The 24,461-nt window shown below is 38.1% G+C and overlaps 1 protein-coding gene across 1 annotated transcript in view; it reads right to left on the bottom strand.

Moving 5' to 3' along the window:
- Positions 1-2,545: 2,545 nt before the first annotated feature.
- The window catches only part of RNF2 (ring finger protein 2), a 44,626-nt gene continuing 22,710 nt past the window's right edge, over positions 2,546-24,461 (bottom strand). The window contains exons 2-7 of the mRNA XM_061383491.1: positions 12,093-12,181; positions 9,048-9,208; positions 8,228-8,443; positions 5,763-6,035; positions 4,788-4,959; positions 2,546-4,517 (exon numbers count right to left, since the gene is read on the bottom strand). Coding sequence (XP_061239475.1) covers positions 4,416-4,517; positions 4,788-4,959; positions 5,763-6,035; positions 8,228-8,443; positions 9,048-9,208; positions 12,093-12,179 — 1,011 coding nt within the window. The 5' untranslated portion in view covers positions 12,180-12,181 and the 3' untranslated portion in view covers positions 2,546-4,415. The remainder of the gene's footprint in view (positions 4,518-4,787; positions 4,960-5,762; positions 6,036-8,227; positions 8,444-9,047; positions 9,209-12,092; positions 12,182-24,461) is intronic.

Below are 24,461 nucleotides of genomic sequence, written 5' to 3'. Positions count from 1 at the left end.
CTACTGGGCTATGCCTTCAACACTTCAACATGCAGTTTACAACTCTGCCTTAGCTTTCACTTCCTACTTACAGAGCCTCAAGTTCTGTCACAGGTTAGATTAATGCTTTTTCTTTTGGGTATGCATATATCTTATACATGCAGCCTTCTAGATTCCCAGGAATTATGCTGGAACTTTTCAAAGCCCTCTACAGACATGACATTTTTTTGTTTTTGTTTTTGGTCAGCATCTGTTTAGCCTCAATTGTTATCACAGCCTCAAGTAGCTTCTATGGTAAACAGGGTAAAGATACAGATCTTTGCAGAGTGAGTGGAGTCAGGTCAAATAAAGACAGAACTCTTTAGAATACAGAGCTTTTCAGTGAGGTACCAGACAGGTCAAATAGTGACAATTCTCTAGAGTGGGCTTTTTGTGGTGCTTCAAGTTCCCTCCAGTGGTTACGAGGCTGCTGGTTTTAACAGTTGCAAGGTTGCTTGTTTTCAAAGCTGACCTAGAACTGAGGAAATATGGACAGGGAAATTTAAAATGTTACAAACCATTTTGTTACAGTTTCTGTTGAATAAATGCTTTTTAGACTACTGGAAGCTTTTAGTTTTTTTTTTTTTTAGAGTTCTGACAAAGTTGATTTTGACAACTTTTAGTGTTATCATTGTTTTTATGGAACAACAGATTTTCAGCGGTCCTTACTCCATTAATTCAGAAAAGTTATCAAGGAAGCCATTTTTATAGTTACAACAATGGAACACTAATTACTTTTCCTTTCTAATAATTATGTTTCTAAGACTTAGTAAACCAAGTATTTCTAAGTAGAAATGTGGTGGGAATTTATGAGAGATCTTTTCTCATTTGGCATTTCAATTATTTCATGTTTGGTTCTCCAAGTTGAGAGTCCTGAGACTCAATTTTCTCAAAGGTACAAGTGAAATATTGTCGTTCCCAGTGTTCAGAAGACTTAAAACGATAATGTAAAACTAATTACAAAGGTACAGTAATCAAAACAGAGTGGTACTGGCAAAAGAAAAGTCATACAGACCAATGGGATACAAGCCCATACATAAACCATCCTATATGTACGGTCAATTGATTTTCATTAACTGAAAATTAATTAAGGCTGCCAAGACAATTCAGTGGAGAAAGGGCAATCTTTTCAACAAATGGTGCTGGGGAAACTTCATATCCAAATGCTAACAAAGCTGATTTCTTATCTTTTGCCATATACAAAACTCAAGATGGAAAAAAAGACCTAAAAAAAGACTCTTGGAGGAAAATCTTCATGATATTAGATTTGGCAATGCATTCTTGTACATGACACCAGAAGCACAGGCAACAAATAGAAAAATTGGAACTTATCAAAATTAAAAACTTTTGTGTATCACAGGACACTTCTGAAAGAGTGAAAAGCCAGCCCACAGAATGGGAGAAAATACATGAGTAAATCATATATCTGATGACAGATTAATATCCAGAATATATTAAGAACTTCTACAATATACACAAACAATCCAATTAAAAATGGGCAAAAGACTTAAATGGGTATTTCTCCACAGAGGATATACAAATGGCCAGTAAGCACGTGAAAATATGCTTAGCATCACAAGCCATTAGGGAAATACAACTCCAAAACACAATGAAATAACACTTTATACCCATAAATACAGCTACTGAAAACAAAAACAGCAAGTGTTAGTGAAGAAGTGGAGAGAGTGGAATCCTTCTGTATTGCTGGGGGGATTGTAAAATGGTGCAGCCATTGTGGAAAAGTCTGAGGTTCCTCAAAAAATTAAATATAGAATTGACATGTGGTTCAGCAACTTCACTCTTAAGTGTATACCCAGAAGAACTTAAAGAACTCTCACAGATACTTGTACAAAAATGGTCACAGCAGCATGATTCACAATAGCAAAAGGTTTCCATTAATCTAAGTACCCATCAACAATGAATGGATACAGTGGAATATTATTCAGACATAAAAAGGAATGGAATTCTGATATATGCTACAACTTGGATGAACCTTAAAACCATTATGCTATAAGACATTAAGACACAACAGACAAATGCTGCACGATTCCACATATATAATGTGCCTAAAATAGTCAAATTCAAAGAAAAATAGAGTTTACCTGGGGTATATCACATATCAGGTACAGTTTCTGATTGGGATGATAGTTCTAGAAATAACAGATAGCGGTGATGGCTAAAAAACACTGAATGTATCTTAATGTCATTCAATTGTATGGTTAAAGTGATAAATTAGGTTATATATATTTTAGCATAATATTAATAAATTTAAAATGATAATGTATAATCCAAAGGCCCTATTTAGTGAGTCTTTCATTTCTCAGTTGAGAAGGTGGTCATAGAAGTTACTTGGATAATACTTTATGAAACACTCATAGTTAATAGTATGTTTAACAGTACCCACCCTCCAGCACACACAAACATACACACACACACACACACACACACACACAACACTATACACTCAGTGCTCTATCAAACACCTGTAATTATATTTTGCAAAGGATTACACATCCAGTAAATTCACTAATGATGCAAAGAATTTATATCCTCCCATACTGATGGATAAAAACACATACATTCTCTAAGCACAAAGCTTATATTCACAAATAACTTTTTGCTTAAAGACAAATGTCAATTAATAATCACAATGGAATTTAGTTGTTTAATGCAACCACTAATCTAATATCACCAATAAAATCTAAGCAGTTATATCACAAAACCAGGGTTATATTCAGTGGACATGCATTAATAATCTATACAATTTAACATTACACCAGAAAAGGAACTGAATACAAAATTTTCCTTGATATTTGGTGGTTTTCAAACTTCATGGCACAGATTACCAAAAAAAAAAAAAATTATAAAAACAGATTTTAAATATTTTCAATAGAATGGTAAAAAATTGAACAAGCCTTTAAATTTTCATATTGGGGTGAATATTTAAAACATCAAGCTGGCCCCGATCTGTCAAAAATGACAGGTAAATATTTACAACGACTAGACAGGCTTTCAGTTACAATGGTATTGGAGGGTAACTTTCCCCTGGTAAAAACCTTTTATGGTTAATTTCCCAATGCAAATATGTTTTCATAAATACTGTGATAATTTAAACTTGGAAACATACCTGAAATCAGGACAGGGACAAAAAAAAACAACACAAGTCAATCTTATTTCTGACCTGTTATCATAAAGCCATTTTGGGTCCAGACACCACACACTGTCCTTCATTATAAAACTAAATTAAGAAGAGTAGAATGACTTTACCATTCTGGCTGACATTCTTCTACAGAGTTATCTTTCACTACACATCAAGGCAGGGTTCAAGCTCCATTAGCTTGCTTCTCTAGATACAGTGTAATTAGCAGAGCACCAAATTTATAAACTGATATGGCAACCCAAAATGCTAAACACACTTTTCAAACAGAAGCAAATTTTCCCTATTGTTAGTTCTATGTGCCATGTTATTTTTGAAACTTATGCAGCTATGAATAAGAAAAGAATTAGGGAAGCTTTGAACATATCTTGTACTTTTCATCCAGGCTAAAGTGCAAAATATCTCCATGTCTCTGGTATTTTAATAGGAAAAAAACATACACATAATAAAGGAAATGAGGTGACAATAAAATACAAAGAAAAAGACTTTTTAAAATACACACTTGAAAACTACATAAGAACAATTTAATTTTTCTTTCTTCAATGAAATCTGTGAATGAACCAAGTTCTCACAGAACTTGGGATCTTGTTTGGTTCTCTTTCCCAGGATCAGAAATTCCAAATTTAGAGGGACAAAAATGGAAGAAAATAACATTGCATGACAATGGACACTAAGTTCATAAAGAACTTTTCTTTAAAAATGAGATATTATGGAAGAAAATACCATGAAAATAATAATCCTATGAGAATTGTTTTTTAAGCACAGTAAATTTGAGCCTTGGTCTTCATGAAGATACTACAGCTTATATAGAAAACTATAAATATACAAGACTCCAGGAAAAAAAGTCAAAATACATATTTAACATTCTGTAGGCCTAAAAAACTTCTGAGGGGAGGGAGAAAGATGGCCAACTAAATCTTCGCTTAAGAATACAGAACTATGAAAAATTCCTGGGTCAAAAGCTCCAAGATGCTCCAAATGGAACCACACTCTGTGAAAACATACAATTTAGATATACTTTTTAAAGGAAAAATAAAGTACTGAATAATTGCAGTTCCTTCCAAAAAGGAGATCTTAAATTAAGGGGAAAAGATTCTAATAGTGTAAACGAATCTGGCTCAGAAAGAAAACTGAATAACATATCCAAAGTTCTGTCCATAAAAGTAATGACGGTACATCTTTAATATTAAAGAAATAGGCTATAAAAAAGTTCATTCTCAGAACTGGTTTTAGTAAAATCTCATTTGTGCTCCTTTGTGGGTGCATAATAAAGTTCCATGGGTTTGTTCACCTTCCAGTATTTCTCACTGACCAATTCCAAAGAAAAAGAGCCATTTAACACCTAAAACAAAAAAGAAACAATTATGAAAACTACTCAAAGCACAAAATAGTGAGATGGAACTACATTAAAGTCCATCTGAAAAAAAAAACAGGATAAACTTGTTGTCACTTATACCATTCATAAAAGAAAAATGGATATATCAAGTTAACTACCCTGCTGCAATTTCTCTTCAGTGTATGCACCATTTTATTAGGCCCCACCCCACAACTTGCCACTCTCAGATGTTCAAAGTGCCCCCAATATCAACAGCCTATTATTTTAAATACTTACAGTGAACTGGCCACTGGCTGTTGCTATGTAAATGGTATACTGCTTCTCACTGGCCGTATCAAGGTTCATCTGGTTTGATTCTCCTTTGCTTCGAAGTTCTTCTAAAGCTAACCTCACAGCCAGATACTTGGATAAGTGATCAACAGTGGCATTACCTGAAGTCTTTATGTATCTGGAAAAACAAATCATTAAAACCTTAATTTCTAGATTAATGATAAAAATGTATGTAAGTTATAAAACATTTCCAAAAAGCCATACCAAATGCAAATATCTCAAATGTTGACAAAATAATATCAGAAATTTATTCCTCTATTATCTAAAAATTTCTTATTGAAAGGTACAGAAGAGAGAAAAGTACAAGCTCACATCCACCAGGCCATGAAAGCTCTACCTACCTTACCATCCATAATATATGACATAAAATAACAAAAATCAAATACACACTGTACTAAGAGGAAAAACAGAACATATCGCTCAACCCCAACAATCAGTTCTGAATCTATAGCAGCAAGAATACTGCTAAGAATATAAGCAAATTTCTTCTTGTCTTTTTTAGGTTTTTCAGAATGAGCATAAGTGCTAATTTTCATGTTTTTTTTTTAAAGCATGGTGTATCATTCAATCACTCACTCAACCTGATGCGTATCTGCACTTGATGGCAGGTAGTGTGCTCTTTGGAGAGATGTAATAAAGCAGCCATGCTGGCCAGCCAAAAATTTTAGAGCATTACTGTAAAGACATTTAAATGATTCTTTCTCCTCCTCTGCCTAGGAGGGTCATTCCTTTCAGATATGCATGTGTAGACGGCAAGCACATGAGGAATAAAGAAAACAAAATGCAGGCAGCTAAACTATCCAGCTGGCCTCTGGCAACAATAGGATGACAAATATCACCCTTAATTCTTACCTGAAATTGCTTTCTAACTCCAAAGTAACCATTCTAAATTCAGACAATCTGAAACTAACCCACACTTACCTTGTCTGTGCACTGTCATCTTTTTCCATAAGTGTGGGATGAGGCCTGAATACTAATTCAATTTCACTAGCGCCATCCATTACTGGGTCAATTGCCACTGTTGCATTATTATTATCAAGCTCAAGCCCGGAATCATCAGATGTTTTGGTCCGTTTGTTACTAGGTCCTGCTTCCTGATTGCTATGCGTGGATGCATTACTACAGTGAGAACTGTCTCCATTGTCTTCTGCTCCGCTACCATTTTCAATCTGTTGTTTCTTACCTCGCTGTAATCTAGTTAAGAGGAAAATAACACAAAAACAGGTTGCATGAAATTTACATGTAGGCCTTCTTAATGCATCAAGTTAGAAGTACATTCATTGAAGTTATTAAATTCTAAGTTCCCTGGTAGCCTAGAGGTTAGGGTTCCAGACTTTGATTGCTGTGGCCTGGGTTCAACCCTTGGTTGGGGAATTGAGATCTTGAAGCCACTTTAGTGTGGACAAAAAAAAAACCTAAATTCTAAAAACATGTTAATAACTGAATTTGCTCCAAGTTGAATAACGGCATCTATTTCCCACATGTCCCTGAAAAGTTTAGGGAAACACACACAGGCAAACATTCGAACAAATTTAACAAATATTTACATTCACTGAAAAAATTTCTTTTTTGATTATGGGGACTACTGGCAAATACTTATTTACATTTGGAGACTTTTCTTATGAGATTTTAAATTGAAACAAAGGTATAATTCAGATATGTAAGCACTCTCTGCCTGCTGACCTCACCCAAAGTCGGCTAATGCAATGCAAAATTATTCTAAAGCAAAAGATGAGATATCTAAATACAGAGCATGAATACAGAAGCATCTCTCTAACAAGCTCAAATACTATAAATCGGTAACTGGGCAAGGCGCTTCGTGCACACATCTTATTTATTCATCAAAACGACCGTCAAGGCAGTTAACAATACCATCACTTTATAACTGGGGTGGAAAATGGAAACTTAGCAGACACCTGAAAAAATAGTGTATGCCATGCAGATTATCTAGAAGAGGTTCCTGAAAGACAGAACAGTAAGTATAAAGGCACCAAGGCATAAACAAACTTGCTAAGTCTGAAAAACACCGAAGAAGCTTTAATAATGTTGTTAACAACTGAACAAAGCTTCTGTCACATACTCCCACCACTAGAAATGTTCAAGCAAAATCAAAAGTCTATCTATACAGGATTTCACAAAGGGGATTCTTTCTCTGGGTAGAAGACTGGAAGTCTGCATTTCAGAATCACTTCTAGAACCTTTAAATATGAATGCATATTCCCCAGTCAAAGATTTTGATTTACTTAGCCTGGAGTGATAACTTTGAGGCTCTAGGATTCAAAAACTTCCCAAGTGATTCTGATGTTCAGCCAAAGTGAAAGCCGCGAGTCTGGGATGTGGCTTTGGAAAGTCCTGACTCCCCCTGAGGCCTAAACATATAAGGAGATGTCAGAGCAGAAAAAAGAGTGGGGGTGAAGAAAGTGCTCAGATTATGTAGGGCTTTGGAAGCTACCATTAAGGTCTTTTAGCCTGAATATGAAGAGAAGATATTAGAGGCCTCAAAGCAAAGGAGAATTTGGACCTGACTTTCACCTTATCATTCTGGCTGCTGTGCTTTGAACAGATGGTATGGCAGTAAGCATGGAAAGTAGAAAGACAAATCAGGAGGCTACTTCAATACTTCAAATGAAAGACAGTGGCTGCTTATACCAACTTGGATGTATTATGGGAAAAGCTAAAAATATATTTACTTGCAGACTGGTATACAGGCTGGGGAAAAAAGGAGAGAGATTAAAAGTAACCCCAAAATTTTTGGCTAAAGCAAGTGTGATGATGGTTTTGCCATCAACTGAAACAAGCAAGAAAGAAGAGAAGTAGGGGGTAAAAACTGACAATTCAGTACTGAACATGTTAAGTTTGGAGACAAGAAACAGCTAATGACATACAAAGGGAACCAGGAGAATATGATCTCTTGAAAGACAGGTAAAGAAAACCAATCAAAGAGAAAAGAGAAATTAACTGTGTAAAATATTAAGTAAGATTAGATCTCAGAATCAGTGACTAGATTTTTCCATGTGGAGGTCAATGATAACCTTGACAAGGGTGATATGAGGAGTTGGGGTGAAGCCTGACTGGGGGAGTTCAAAATGGGAAGAAATCGGAGCTGGTGAGCACCGACAACTCTTATGAAGAGAAGAAGAGAAGTACAGTGGTGAGTGGAGACAGAAGTGGGTATATGAGAGGTTTCTGTTTTGTTTTTAAGATTCTATTACTTTAAAGGAATCCCCTATTACCCCAGGAAACATATAGTATACCTGCATGAAAAACTAATTACAGAGAACTACTGTTACTGCATTTTATCTTTTCAAAATGGAAGGCGGTAAGTAAATTCAGTCTTTAATAAAACACTAAGAAAAGCGGCCACCGTCTCTGCCTCTCGCCCCTACCTGTTCATAGCCTGAATCTTCAGTCCCTCCTCAATGCTGTGGCTGAGTGCCTGCTGATTATTGTGCTTGTTGATCCTGGCTAATACTCTTTCTTGATGAGCTTCATACTCATCACGACTCGGATAAATTTTGCTGATGAGTGCATCGAAGTTTGGGTCTGGTCTTAGTGATCTTTTGGAAACTAGCTTTTTCCGACAGGTAGGGCATTCTTTATTGCTAAATAAAAAGAGGGAAAAGAAATGTAAGTAACGCTAGTATCTTTGGGCTGAAGACAAAAATAGCCAGCTTCCAGATTATTATCATCTTTTCCCCAATACCTTTACTAAGTCACAGAAATTTAAACTGATTACCTGACTTTCCGTGAATATATGACTAGTGGCTATAAGCACGATCTTTGAAAACTGAGATACTCTCTACTACTTGCCAATAGAGAAAAATCTAAATACTTCCTTGTGATAATTTATATATAACCATTTAGAAATGAAAATCTAGTTTTTCCTAATATAAAGTTCCCCTTTCTGATATCCATGCCATATAAGGAAAAAGTATCCATTAATATATATTCATGTTATCAATTATTTTATTAAAATAGCTTTCATCAGGGTATTATTTTACATACCTAAGAAGTGGAAAAGCCATGGTTTCAAGCTTTGTAGTTTCCTCAAAATAAAAACTCATCCTGAAAAGCTTCTAAAATTATATAAAACCAACTGTTTCAAAACAAAGATTCTCCAACAATTACAACCTGGACTTTAGATAAAGCACTAGAATACCGTCCTCACATAATTTAAATACCTAGGTGTCACTCATTTTAACATACCCACTTCTGAGGGCTGTGATAATGCAGTCTGCACAAAAACGATGTAAGCACTCTTTTGTAGTCATGGTGTTCTTCAACATATCCAAACAAATCGGGCACATTAATTCACTGTGTAGACTTCGAGGTGAAACCACAATTTCTAAGCCATCTGTTATTGCCTCCTGTAAAAACATCACTTTAAAATTAAATGCTACCTTTTTTAAAAAAAGTTATGGACAAGTTCAAACATATAAGAATACAGAAGCGACAAAAATGAACACCTGTGCAGCCATCATCCAGTCACCATCACTGTCAATTCACAACCAATCTTGTTTTATCTATAATCTCCTTCAACTTCCCTCAGCCCCACAGCACCAAAGCATTATGTAAATCTGTTATCATAATGTTAAAGATAGCATATCATATATTTAAAAGACAACTAATGGTAAGTTAGCCTGGTATAATTTTAAAATAGCACTGAATATGGAGTCAGATGGCTTAGGTTCTAGTTCAACAACTAGCTCTGCAACTCTAAATATTTTAACATTGTCTTCTTACCTGAAAAATGAGGAAGTTAAGGCTAAAGGAACCCTAAAAATTCTTCCATCTGCAAAAGTGCACCACTATGATAATAAACTATATATTTCATGCCATCCATTAAGATTTTAAAATATGAATTTAAATATTCTCTAAGGACTGATGCTAAAGCTGAAACTCCAGTACTTTGGCCACCTCATGTGAAGAGTTGACTCATTGGAAAAGACTCTGATGCTGGGAGGGATTGGGGGCAGGAGGAGAAGGGGACTTCCCGACAGAGAATGAGATGGCTGGATGGCATCATCAACTCAATGGACGTGAGTTTGAGTGAACTCTGGGAGATGGTGATGGACAGGGAGGCCTGGCATGCGGCGATTCATGGGGTCGCAAGGAGTCGGACATGACTGAGTGACTGAACAAAACTGATGCACAGTTTAACAGGATTTTGTTTTAAAATCACTTTTTAAACCTTAAAAATTCTTGATCCACAGAGCAGTTTTATACCAAGTGGTCAGGTTCTCAGGCTAATCTACAAACTGATTTAAACTACAGCACGTCTGTCTGAAGTAACAAGTATTAGTATTTCTAACTGTCATGACTAAAACTGTTGTCAGTGAGAAATGCACTTGGAGTTGCAATGTAGAATTCAGGCCGCATCTCCCAAAGGCACAGATCAGCAACTCCTACTTTTGGCCTCACTACCACAACCTACCCTTCCCACAAGGCAGCACTGAGAACAAAGGCACCAATGCTCCTGTGGATTGAGGGGAGAGTCTAGTTAGTGGCCATGAAAAGGAAGATGCAGGTAGAAATGAGGGCTTCCAACAGGCTTACTGACACTTCCTATTTCCACTGGCTCTCCATCATACTTGTGTTTTCTCTATAGGGTCAAAGATTGATGACTCCACAAAAAAAGACAATGAAACTGTGGATACTGTCCCTTATCAAGTTATCTCTTATATTTCAACCTTTCTATATAAAGCACTTTCTGCATTTTACTTAGTTTAATATGCACACAAACTTTTGACTTAGGAATTATAACCTCCATTTTATGAATCACACAGGGTATGATGATGACCCAGCTAGTAATCAAGCCTGTCCCCCTCGGCCTCTTGAAAACTTGCCTAGCAAAATCCCAAGCCTGGAAAACCATCCATCTGGGTTTGCATTCCTGGCCCTGTGCATCTGTGTAGCACTGCAGAGGGGAAAGGGGGAGGGATCACACACCAGACTGGTGTCAGTAAAACTCACTTTTCTTTTCACTACAGCGTTTTTCACACCTTTTCTTCTATCTGCAGACCTTCTACCATGTAAACGTTAAACAGATTACCTTACTTCATTAAAAGGAGCTCTCATTTTCTCTCTACCTGATCTTTATTAGGTATCTTCCTCATTCTTATTATAAGGAGAAAGCACACCACTTCCTATCAAATGTACGTTCCTTTCTACCTTCTCAAGCATGCTCCCCTTTCAATTATTCTGTCTGCTCTCAGACTTCAGCAATCTCTCCCTCCTCACTAAATCGATCTGGATTAACATAAGATTGCTGCAGTGAAATGTGAACCTTAGAGCTGTGTCCAGAGGGAGCTGGGGTTCCTGATTCTAAGTTCCCCTCAAGTTTTCACTCATTTTGCATCTCTGCACAGCCAAACTTCTCTAAAGCGTTACCTATCCATCTTCACCTCCCCTCCTCCCTCTTTAACACAGCACAATCTACTCAAGTGAATCTATTCTTCTCAAGGGTTACCAACTTTATACTGCCAACTCGAATGTTCACTTTTGTAATCCTCATCTTACTCATCCTCCCAGTAGTACTGAACACAGTAGCTGCATCCTCCTTGAAACACTCTGTCCTCTTTTTTTTATCTCCTCTCCTCATCTCCCACTTTTCCTTCCATTTCTCTGGCTGTTCCTTCTCAGCCTCCTTTCCTATTACTTAATTTCTAAATGCTGAAGCTCCTCTGGATGAAGTTCTGAGCCTTCTGCTCATCTCTCTCTAGGTAATCTGGCATTCCTGTGCTCAAAATGCACTGACAAGTCCTGAAACTTTACATTTAGCCCAGACCCCTAGGTAGCATTTCTGCTTGTCTTACAGGCATTTCAAACTTTCAGACTTCAGTTTTAAGAATGTTTATCTCCTTCAAACTTGTTCCTTTCCCAGTCTTTCCCGTCTTTACCTTCTCAAAATAGTCTTCCCTAGTTACCCTGTTATTATTACAGCATCGAGGAACTTACCTATGTACAGCTTCTCATATGTGTAATTTACTTGCTTGGTGTCTAAACTCCCTGAGCTGATGCCGCATCTGTTTTATTCACCACTCTACCTAGTCCCTAATTCAGGACCTGGTACACAATAGGCACTCAAATTATTTCTTCAATGAATGGTCAACCAACATACACAAAAATTAGGACTATTTTGTATAGAAATGTATTATTATGGCTATGTTCTTTCAAATTTTCATTTTCTAAAAATATATTCCGGTTTACATATGTCTCATATTTTCCCTAAATTATCTTGGTCTACATTACCTGAGGTGTTCGTTGTAGTTCATATAAACTGAGTTCCCATGTTTTGCTTAATGGCTGAGTTCCATTTGTCTGCACAGCCTGAGACATTGCTAGGAATAAAGAGGACAGAAAAACAATTTTAGTATCTGAAAGGGAAGTAAATCTCAAAACTAATTTTTGGACATTGTAAATCCTGAGAATAATAGTAAAAAAAAAAAAAAAGTTACACACTGGTTCAAGAATGGAAATGAAGAAAAGCTCGAGAATATTTCCATTTATAAATACAAGCTACTTGACAGCAAGAGGCTATCACTGATCTCTGAACACCTAACAGCCCGCATACAGAGAATGCTTCATTATTACTAACGTACAGAAAATCCTCTTCAACCAAGATAGCAAGTTATCTTTCTGAAACTAGTGGTCATGGAATTTAGAACTAAGTCAGGAAAATGTCAGACTTTTCAGCATGGCCACCTGGTTTTTCCCGGAAACACAGAATCTACCGTCTAAGCACTTTAAGCCACCGGCTATCCCGCCTCTACTTTCACAGCTCCACTCATGAAAACTCCTGTCTACTAAGTCAGCTTAGAATTCAGAAAGCTCCTCCTAATGGTGAGTCCAAAACTGCTACCTATCCACCCATAGCTTGCCCTCTGGAGGCAAGCTGATTTAAGCCAAACCATTTTTCTACACAACAGTCTTTCAAATATTTGGACACGGTTATCACATCCCACCTGATTTTTCTTTACTTCTGGCTGAATGTCTTAGCTCCTCCTAGTACTGACCATTTGATACAATTTCAAGGTCTCCTTGAGTTCTAGTTATTTAATGGAGCACTAAGGGAGGGAGAGTGGTCCAGTAGACAGTGAGAAGGAAAAACATCACACTTGCCTAAAGACACAGCTTGCACGATCACAGAATGTCATATACTCTACACTGGCACATAAACAACGAAGGACATGATCCATCTGTATCCAGGATGGTGAATTTCCCACTTTTAGCAGATACCATTTTAAAATACCTGCTCAAGACTCCACCTAATGAGCAATTAACTCAACTTTGCTTTTATAAGTAAAAGCACTTTACTGAACTTTAACCTAAATTCTAGTCCCCTCTAAAATTCAACACACATTGTCTCATTGACAGAAAGCTACATTTTCACATGAAGTTTCTCCTTTGTCCAAGCAAAAATGTGAAATGTTCAAATTTTTCAAATTTGAATGAATCATGGATTTTGTTTATAATTTTCAGGCTGTCCACTGAGTCTACCCTAAAGACTTGTTCATTTTGCTTACTGGAACTAGTGACTCCCAAACAAGCAAACATTCCTTAAGCCTTTTGTCCTTGAACTAAAATTATCATTCAGGTCCTGTATGATCCCTGATCAGTGTCCCCAACGGTAATCTGGAATCTCAGCAATTTTTCTCAGCTATTATAGCTGAGTTGCACACTCACTAGACTAGCTGACTTTGTTAATTCTACGATTAGTATCCTGTGGTTCTTTGAGTATCTCCCTGAATGCTTTAACTCCATTCTCTGAGAATCATAAATTGAAAGAATTTTGTGAAAGAAACTTCTTGATGAAATACTGTCTTTTCTGTATCATTCAATCTTCAGAGGATCAAATGATGGCACAGGCTCTACTAACTGCTACGTAGTTAAACTTTAGCAGCCAACGGATACAAGAGACCCAAGAGACCAGTGTCTGCTCTCTGGAGCAACAAACTTTGCCATAAGCCTCTCTAAAATCTTCAATAGGAGATATCTAAAAGAGACATCACTTTGTTTAATGGAGGAGGCCATTCTTCATTTTTGTACTCGGGGACTAAGGTTAACATTTCTGTACTTTAGGGGCTAAATCATGGTTTCTAGCCACCACTTTATGGGCTTCCCAGGCGGCTCAGTGGTAAAGAATATGCTTGTCAACGCAAGAGACACAGGTTTGTTCCCTGGGTCGGGAAGAACCTCTGGAGAAGAAAATGGCAGCCCACTCCGGTATTCTTGCCTGGGAAGTCCCATGGACAGAGAGGCCTGGTGGGCTACAGTCCACAGCGTCGCCAAGAGGGGGACATGACTTAGCAACTAAACAAGAAGCCACCACTTTATGAGCGTTGCTTGATCCTACTGTCTGCAGTGTGTGTTATCAATACAACTAAAACAAGCTCTAGAAAAGAAAGGAGAAAAAGTACCAAATATACGCTGGCCAGTCTTTCTGACTGGCATGCTGAAGCCTTAAACTTGGACTTCAAAGCAGCGTATATTTAAAGACTCTCTAGCAAAGAAAAATGCATTCAGATTATCTGAAACCTGCCCTCCTTATGTACCCAACATTATGTTTTGGCATCACCACCTTTTATACTCTGTTCCCCTTTACTGCCTCCCCTGAAATTCCAAATGAACTATCTTTTCCTCAAGGTCTTCCCCAAGAAAACAACGAATGGCCCAGACCCACTTAAGACTGCTACAATGGTAGATAAACCAATGGAAACTAAAGTAAGGTACAGTTCAGGTTAACAGTCATAATAAAAAACTTTCCAAAACCATAAGGCAGAGAGACTAATGGCTGCTATTGGACTTCATTCTGTTAAGACACTGTCCAGGAATCCCAGGCTTATATTAATGACTCCATTTACTTGTAGCCTCTCAGATGAATAAAAGTGTTGAAAACTGGCTGGAAAAACAGAAAAAAAGAAAGTACAAAACACTTCACAGGAGACTAGGGAATGCAAGGGACTAGAAAAAGCAAGAAAACAAGAGTGACACACAGGCCTTTTCTGATGCCTTTCCTTTAAAAGTCAGACTAAAATTCAAGGCTGAAAGCAAGGAATGGAACAATAAATAGGAAACATAAGAAACTGGCATCAAGGTGTGCAACCTGTATTGTGGGACAGGCCCAACAGATAATGTAAAAAGAACCTGTCCTTCTTTTTCTTAACAGGCTCACATCTAAAATACAGGATTAAAAAAAAAAAAAAAAGGATTGGAAATTTGCAAATTTGGATAATTTCCAACACAGCAGTTGAAAATGTGAGAAGACCTTTAGAAAACTGACAAAGTACAAACTAAAACAAACATATGATACTTCAGATTAAAAAACCAAAGATCCTTTAGCCTCTAAGTTTCAAGGACCTGTTCGTAAAGATACTGACCGATACAGCAATCAGAAAAAATTAGTGGAAGAGGCACTGCCCCATAATAGCAAATAAAGGGTATATGTGGGGTGGGGTCAGGTGGGATGTGTGTGTGTAAAGAACAATGGCCTCAAACCTACAAAGGATGCAGCTCTGAAGCTGACTCTGGCATTCACTGAACTCAAGGTAAACTACCTTTAAATACAGCTTCCCTGTAAACACATGTGCCACTTTTCTACCATAAACTCTGTAATAACAAAATTAATCTATTAGAAACTAAAACTACTAAGACAGGAGGAATTTCTCAGAACTCTAAATCCTAACCCATGTCCCCACACTGTTACCCTGGGGTCAACTATAAACAGAACACGCCTTTCATCTGTCTAAAACGCTCCCCCAGCAAATAATAGGAACTGTCAAATAAAATGTTCTCCTAAGGCCTTGTTTCTAGAGATATCAGTTCTGCTGAACATAGCCAAATTTTATCTGATTTGGGTATTGGTATACCTGTGGCAACTAAGATTTAGAAAGTAAACCACAAGTTAGTTGTAGTTCCAAAACATCACAGTATCATTTGGAAAACTAGGATCAATATGACTTTTGAAAATTTTCCAGTCTTTCTGTTTGAATCTGTATTACAATCAATCATAAGTTCCCTGGTAACTAGTCTTTAATGCTACTGCATGGATGCCATCTTACCAGATAACACAGCAGGTGTTACAAAAAAAGAAAAAGAAAAGGATACAATGTTGCTGATTACCAAAACCACTCTCATTTTTTTTCTTCTTTCTTTTTTAAATTATGAAAGTATGATAACACAATTACAGGAGATCTGGAAAATACAGAACAAGGTTACATATAGTTCCACTATATATTATTTTTTAAGTAGATTAAGATTTTTTAGTTGGAGTTTCAACATCAAACTCTCAAAATTAACAGAATGAATATAAAGAGAAATAGAATAATACAGTAGACCTGAAAATCACTATGAGAACCAATTCAACATAATTAAGACTTCTACAGTTTTCACACAACAGTGGGATACAAGTTCTGTTCAAGTTCCCAGACAATAAACTAGGAAACACTGGAAGATACCCATGGACATAAAACAAAGTGCAAAAATTCCATGGTCTAAAGGTACTGAAATAGAGTCTGTTTGTTCTCTTATCACTGTGGAATTATGTTAGAAATCAGTATCGAAAGATATTTGAAAATAACCCACATATTTCCAAGTGCAATGTGACATTTACCAAGAGAGATCTTTGACTTTGCCATTGAAAGCCTCAATAAAGTTAGAAGTCTAAGAAAACACAGAGGGTGTATCTCAATTTTTGAGAACATGTCAGCAGTGCAGATATCAACAATGTTTAGTAACATCTCCTGTGATCTGGCCAAGGAGGGTCAAAAGGGGATCTGAGATGAAAACTTCCATTTTTTGACTCAAGACAATCCACATATATAGAGGGAGCTATAAATTCTACTTTGGCCTAAAGCACGTGAACTGCATGTATTCAGGAAGCTCACACTTCCACTCTGGCAGTTACCAAACAGATAAGCGCCCCAGAACTAGTTCCTCTTTGCTTTTAGGTCAATATATATTTTTTCACTTAAATTTAACCTAAATTCTATCCTTCCCCCAAATCATATACAAACTTTCCCCTTCTTTGGTTTAGTGACAAGCTGCATTTCTGTCTGCAGCTCATTCCTGCCCAAGCCAAGAACATGAAAGACATTTAGCTTGTTTTTCAGGTGAGAACGAATTGACTTTGATGACTGGTATTTGGGAGTCATCTAGATATTCATACTACTGACATATACATAGAGCAAAGAAAGAGAAAAGGAGTAAGAATAGATAGCCTAGATAAAAACTACAATCTGAAAGGCTGGAAAGTAGAGCTGAAGCCCGTGAAGGAGGGAAATGAGGTGTCAGACAAAGTAGATTCTTTCTAGTAACAGGAGTTGACTACTGTCTCAAGATCCTTGCCGCAAAACAGAAGATCTGGGTCTACCCACGGCCCAACCCCCACCTAGATGACACTTCTGAATAAGAAAAGAGATTATCCAACAAAACAGAAATGTTTCTTGCACAAAGTAGACACTCAAAGTGAATATTAGCATTACAGTTCAGACAAGATAATTTTAGTAGTAGTGACAGAAACAAAATAAATCCTGAGAAAAGATCTAGTCACAGTTAAATGTTGAGAGTTCACAGTTTCAATAACCAAAGGGAAAATATCAATAGTATATTCAGAACGTTCTTTGAAGGACCATAAATATCTGGCTTTCATGCTGACTTTCCACACTGTCACATACGGCAAATCACAAAGTCCTTTTGTGGATACTCAACGTGGTTTCAAAAGCTTTTTCAATACAACAACCTCAAAATGATTGGATGGCATCACGAACTCCACACACAAGAGTTTGAGCAAACTCTGGTAGATGGAGAAGGACAAGGAACCTAGTGTGCTGCAGTCCATGGGGTGGCAAAGAGTTGGACACAACTGAGCGACTGAACAACTGAACGCCACCACTCAACAAGTTCAGTTCAGTTCAGTCGCTCAATCGTGTCCGACTCTTTGTGACCCCATGGACTGCAGCACAGCAGGCTTCCCTGTCCTTCACCGAGTCCCGGACCTTGCTCAAACTCACATCCATCAGGTCGGTGATGCCATCCAACCATCTCATCCTCTGTCGTCCCCTTTTCCTCCCACCTTCAATCTTTCCCAGCATCAGAGTCTTTTCAAATGAGTCAGTTCTTCGCACCAGGTGGCCCAAGTATTGGGAGTTTCAGCTTCAGCATCAGTCCTTCCAATGAATATTCAGGACTGATCTCCTTTAGGATGGACTGGTTGGATCTCCTTGCAATCCAAGGGACTCTCAAGAGTCTTCTCCAACACCACAGTTCAAAGGCATGAATTCTTTAGCGCTCAGCTTTCTTTATAGTCCAATTCTCACATCCATACACGACTACTGGAAAAACCATAGCTTTGACTAGATGGACCTCTGTCAGTAACATCTCTGTTTTTTAATACGCTGTCTAGGTTGGTCATAGCTTTTCTTCCAAGGAGCAAGCATCTTTAATTTCACGGCTGCAGCCACCATCTGCAGTGATTCTGGAGCCCAAGCAAATAAAGTCTGTCACTGTTCCACTGTTTCCCCATCTATTTGCCATAAAGTCATGGGACTGGATGCCATGATCTTAGTCTTTTTGCATGTTGAGTTTTTCTCAACAGTACTACTAAAAGTAGTTTTTCTCAGAGGCCACTACTAGTAAATGCCTTTTTGTAACAAGTGACTACCCATAAAGAGAAGGGCAGAGAAGGGAAAAGAGATGAAAACTCCTACGCATTCTACACAGAGGTTTACTAGCTTATCTTTCTCTTTTCAAAAAAAAAAAAAAGAAAAAAGATTAAGACTTTCATTTCCAGTTCTGCATGTAAAGCTGAACAGACTGAAAAATGGACTACTCTTCCAGGATCCATAAGTGAGGGGAGGACAAAAGTATAGTGACTGTCCCCAAACTGGAGAGACAGAAACTGGGACTCTCAACACCGCAACTGCAGGAGGAACCAGTGTCAGGGGGGAGACTCTACACTGTACCTGAAAAAGTCTTGGAGTATGCTGAGTGTGGACAAGGCTGAGAGTTAGAAACTCCAGGAGGACCCAGTCACAGAGAGGGGAGGCCCCAAAATACCGTCACATTTACCTCCAGAACCCCAAACATTCCCACAGCAAGTATCAGAGAAAAATCCCTTGATGCTTCCAGCAGAGAGAGAGGGAAAGGCAACCATTTTAAAATACGCCAGAGCACTCTAGTTCTTAACAAAGCCTACCCTTAGAGAAAATTAGGTAACCAAACCTAACCTGCTGGGATATTATCAGAACCTAGGTGACCTGGGGAAGGGAAATAAACAACTCCAGTCCATTCTAGTCATCCTGTCCCACCTAAAAGGGGTTAAAAAAAAAAAAACTAACAGCCACCAGTGAAGTTCACAGCCCAGAGGAATAGATTCTGAGACCAATTAAAAGAGTACGGAACCATCACTTTCCCCCAACACCTCACCAACACACTACTAAAGGCCTTTTTGCAACAGTTGCTTTTACCCAGTACAACACATCAGCATGCTGGCAATAGAAAAAATTACAAGGCATATCAAACAACAAAAACATAATCTGAGAAACAAAGCATCAGAACCAGACATGGCAGGGATACTGGAATTATCAGACCAGAAAAGAAAGACATAAGAAAATTTAAAGATAAACCAACTGACAAAGAGAAAATTCAAACAACAAAAACATAATCTGAGAAACAAAGCATCAGAACCAGACATGGCAGGGATACTGGAATTATCAGACCAGAAAAGAAAGACATAAGAAAATTTAAAGATAAACCAATTGACAAAGAGAAAATACTTGCAACATACATAATAAACAAAGGTCAAAATCCATAATATATAATAGATCCTGCCCTAAGTCAATTTAAAAGACAACTCAATATAGGCTAAATGATAAATGGGTAATTAATGGGAATTACGAGTGGCCAACAAAATCAAATCATGCTTAACTTCACTACAAATCACTAAACTGCAAATCAATGTTATCTATATATGTTCTATTTTTTGGCTGTGATGCTGACAAAAATTAAGATGACTGATAGCTGAGTGTGTGTTTAGGGGGTGGGGGTGGGGCCAAAAAGGACCCAATGATGGCAGGCAAGATAAAAGGCCAAGAGGGAGACGTCAGATTACAGCCACAGATTTCTACCGATTTCAAGTTTTCTTTAGATGACAGAAAATAACTTTTCATTGAAGAAGATAGAAATTAGCGTTTCAGAAGCAGAAAAGCGAACTGGAAGAAATGCCATGAACATGCAGGAAACTGAAGCAACTGACAAACAACTAATCTCAAAAATATACAAGCAACTCCTACAGCTCAACTCCAGAAAAATAAATGACCCAATCAAAAAATGGGCCAAAGAACTAAATAGACATTTCTCCAAAGAAGACATACAGATGGCTAATAAACACATGAAAAGATGCTCAACATCACTCATTATCAGAGAAATGCAAATCAAAACCACTATGAGGTACCATTTCACGCCAGTCAGAATGGCTGCCATCCAAAAGTCTACAAGCAATAAATGCTGGAGAGGGTGTGGAGAAAAGGGAACACTCTTACACTGTTGGTGGGAATGCAAACTAGTACAGCCACTATGGAGAACAGTGTGGAGATTCCTTAAAAAACTGGAAATAGAACTGCCTTATGATCCAGCAATCCCACTGCTGGGCATACACACTGAGGAAATCAGAATTGAAAGAGACACGTGTACCCCAATGTTCATCGCAGCATTGTTTATAATAGCCAGGACATGGAAGCAACCTAGATGTCCATCAGCAGATGAATGGATAAGAAAGCTGTGGTACATATTCACAAGGGAGTATTACTCAGCCATTAAAAAGAATACATTTGAATCAGTTCTAATGAGGTGGATGAAACTGGAGCATATTATACACAGTGAAGTAAGCCAGAAAGAAAAACACCAATACAGTATACTAACGCATATATATGGAATTTAGAAAGATGGTAACAATAACCCTGTGTACGAGACAGCAAAAGAGACACTGATGTACAGAACAGTCTTATGGACTCTGTGGGAGAGGGAGAGGGTGGGAAGATTTGGGAGAATGGCATTGAAACATGTATAATATCATGTATGAAACAAGTTGCCAGTCCAGGTTCGATGCACGATACTGGATGCTTGGGGCTGGTGCAGTGGGACGACCCAGAGGGATGGTATGGGGAGGGAGGAGGGAGGAGGGTTCAGGATGGGGAACACATGTATACCCGTGGCGGATTCATTTCGATATTTGGCAAAATACAATATATAAAGTTTAAAAATAAAATAAAATTTAAAAAAATAATAATAAATTAAAAAAAAAAAGGAAATAAGATGACTGATAATACTGTTAGAAAAGGTGTACAGAAACAGGAGTTCTCAAATCACTGGAAGTGTACAGTGGCATGGTTTCGAGGACAGAATAATCTGGCTATTAAATTATCATTCTGACACAAAGAATTTGGTTGCTAAAACATGTCTTGCAATTCAGGCTTTAGGAAAAGTGACAATTTTTTTAAATGAATACAAAAATTAGTTTTCAGGACAACAGTATATTAATCCCCAACTTAGAAATTAAAATTACCACTTAAAGTTTTTTTCCATTAAAAATATATTATACTTAAATTATGTGTCTATATTACTGGAAAATGTGTACTTGTGTACTAATTCAATTACATTATGGATTCATCTTTTGGAGACTCATCCAGGGACTTGAGACGCTAATCATAACATTGTTGGGCTTCCCTGGTAGCTCAGTGGTAAAGAACCCACCTGCGATGCAGGAGATGTGGGTTCGATCCCTGGGTCAGGAAGATCCCCTGGAGGAGCAAACAGCAAGCCACTCCACTATTCTTGCCTGGGAAATCCCATGGACAGAGGAGCCTGGCAGGCTACACTCCATGGGGTCGCAAAGAGTCAGACATGACTTGAGCAACTAAATACACACGAACACACATAACATGGCTGCACATAAATATTCACTTAGTAGTACCTGGCAAAGTACTGCAAAGGCTCTCCAAAGTGTCTTTTTATTCCACCCCGATCTATAACCCTCAAATTGGTTGAGGGGAGTATTAAGAAACCATATAGACATTGTTATTGTTGCTGTTTAGTCGCTGAGTCATTTCCTACTCTTTTATAGCCCATGGACTGTAGCCGGCCAGGTTCTCTTCCATGGGATTTCCTAGGCAAGAAATACTGGAGTGGGTTGCCATTTTTCTCCTTCAGAGGATCTTCCTGACCCAGGGACTGTACCCACATTCCCTGCATCTCCAGCATTGCAGGTGGATTCTTTACCACTGAGCCACCTGAGAAGCCCCTATAGACACTAAATGTGGCAAAGAGCAGGTTTCATATGAAAAAAAAAAAGAGGACAATACTAATACAGGTTCCATTCAACTCTTTGAGACCTCCAAAACCCTCAAATTCCTTGACTAGGTTATATTATATATTTGCTCCCAAGATCATTCTCTGGCTCCCCTAGAAGGAAAAACAAATCCACTAAACCAAAAATTCCTCAAGCATAAAGTCAGCAAACTTCATACTTAAGGGATAGCCTTGTTATAGTAAAATAAATGAGACACCTAGAAAGCACAGAGTTCTTTGGAACTGGATCAGCTTGAGTTCCCATCCTAACGCTAGCAGTTACTGGCTATGGATCCATGAACAAACACTCAAGGCTTTATCTTTTAATCTGCAAAGTGACAAATCTTTTCAGGGTCATTGATAAAGCTGAATGAGATGGTCATAATAAAATGTGTGGCATTTTATAAATGATAAGCCATAAAACTGAAGAGATAATTTTCTCTGTTTCAATAAATAGGAACTATTATTTCTTAGGCTCCCAACAGGTGAAGTACAAGGGGAAAAAATGATTTAGACACTCTCTAACATTAACCCCCTTTTAAAAATAATAATTTTATTATTTTCGAAAAGACATGTTCACGGGGTTCTCATTCCCATCACTTCATGGCAAATAGAAAGGGAAAAAGTGGAAGCAGTGATAGATTTTATTTTCTTGGGCTCCAAAATCACTGTGGATGGTGACTGCAGCCACAAAATTAAAAAGACACGCCTTGGAAGGAAAGCTATGACTAACCTAGACAGTGTATTAAGAAGCAGAGATGTCACTTTGTTGACAATGGTCCACCGAGTCAAAGCTATGGTTTTTCCATTAGTCATGTACAAATATGAGAGCTGGACCATAAAAAAGGCTGAGCACCAAAGAACTGACGCTTTTGAACTGTGGTGCTGGAGAAGACTACTGAGAGTCCCTTCGGACTGCAAGGAGATCAAACCAGTCAATCCTAAAGGAAATCAATCAACCTTGAATATTCATTGGAAGGACTGATGCTGAAGCTCCAATACCTTGACCACCTGATGCAAAAAGCTAACTTGTTGGAAAAGACCTGGATGCTGGGAAAGCTAGAAAGCAAAGGAGAAGGGGGCGGCAGAGAATGAGATGACTAGAAAGCATCACTGATTCAATGGACATGAATTTTGAGCAAACTGGAAGACGGTGGCGTTCTGCAGTCCATGGGGTCACAAAGAGTCGGACACAACTTAGCAACTGAATAACAACAACAAAGGAACATAAGAATGCTTCAGCTTGTGCCTTGTGTGATTAAAAAAAATTTTTTAATCAAACTGACAGGCTTATTTGCTCTTAAGAATTTAAGGCCTTTTCTATAACAAACAAAAGTTACCAAAAAGGGCTGATGTGTCATCGTCTATTGCTAGTAACCTGTATGTAGATGAATACTAAGAGTAGTTTCTGGAAGCTTAATGGAAAAAAAGAAGTTATCAGAAACATTTCTGGCTCAAATCCCACTAGAAACTTGTGGATTTTTTTATAGAAGGGGGCACTAGATGGCATAAAAAAAAAGAGCATCTTAAACCACAGCTTTGAATAACATATACAGACATTCAAATGCATGTTTCCTGAATTATCCTTCTCTTTCCCCAAACACATATATAATCTTTGAGAAGGTGAAGATACTATAGGCCAGGTACACTGGTGTCTGATCATTAATGATATGGGGCTAAAGTGCAGAGAACCGATACAATCTTTACGCTTGGGCAGACTCCCAGTAAACCAGTCTCAAGTCTTGAAGACTCCCTGGCACAAGCCTGGGTCATCAGATCAGATCAGATCAGATCAGTCACTCAGTCGTGTCTGACTCTTTGCGACCCCATGAATCATAGCACGCCAGGCCTCCCTGTCCATCACCAACTCCCGGAGTTCACTCAGACTCACGTCCATCGAGTCAGTGATGCCATCCAGCCATCTCATCCTCTGTCGTCCCCTTCTCCTCCTGCCCCCAATCCCTCCCAGCATCAGAGTCTTTCCCAATGAGTCAACTCTTCACATGAGGTGGCCAAAGTACTGGAGTTTCAGCTTCAGCATCATTCCTTCCAAAGAAATCCCAGGGCTGATCTCCTTCAGGATGGACTGGTTGGATCTCCTTGCAGTCCAGGGGACTCTCAAGAGTCTTCTCCAACACCACAGTTCAAAAGCATCAATTCTTCGGCCCTCAGCCTTCTTCACAGTCCAACTCTCACATCCATACACGACCACAGGAAAAACCATAGCCTTGACTAGACGAACCTTTGTTGGCAAAGTAATGTCTCTGCTTTTGAATA

The sequence above is a fragment of the Bos javanicus genome, chromosome 16, assembly GCF_032452875.1.
Source record: "Bos javanicus breed banteng chromosome 16, ARS-OSU_banteng_1.0, whole genome shotgun sequence".
NCBI lineage: Eukaryota > Metazoa > Chordata > Mammalia > Artiodactyla > Bovidae > Bos > Bos javanicus.
This window is presented reverse-complemented; position numbering and strand designations above follow the sequence as displayed.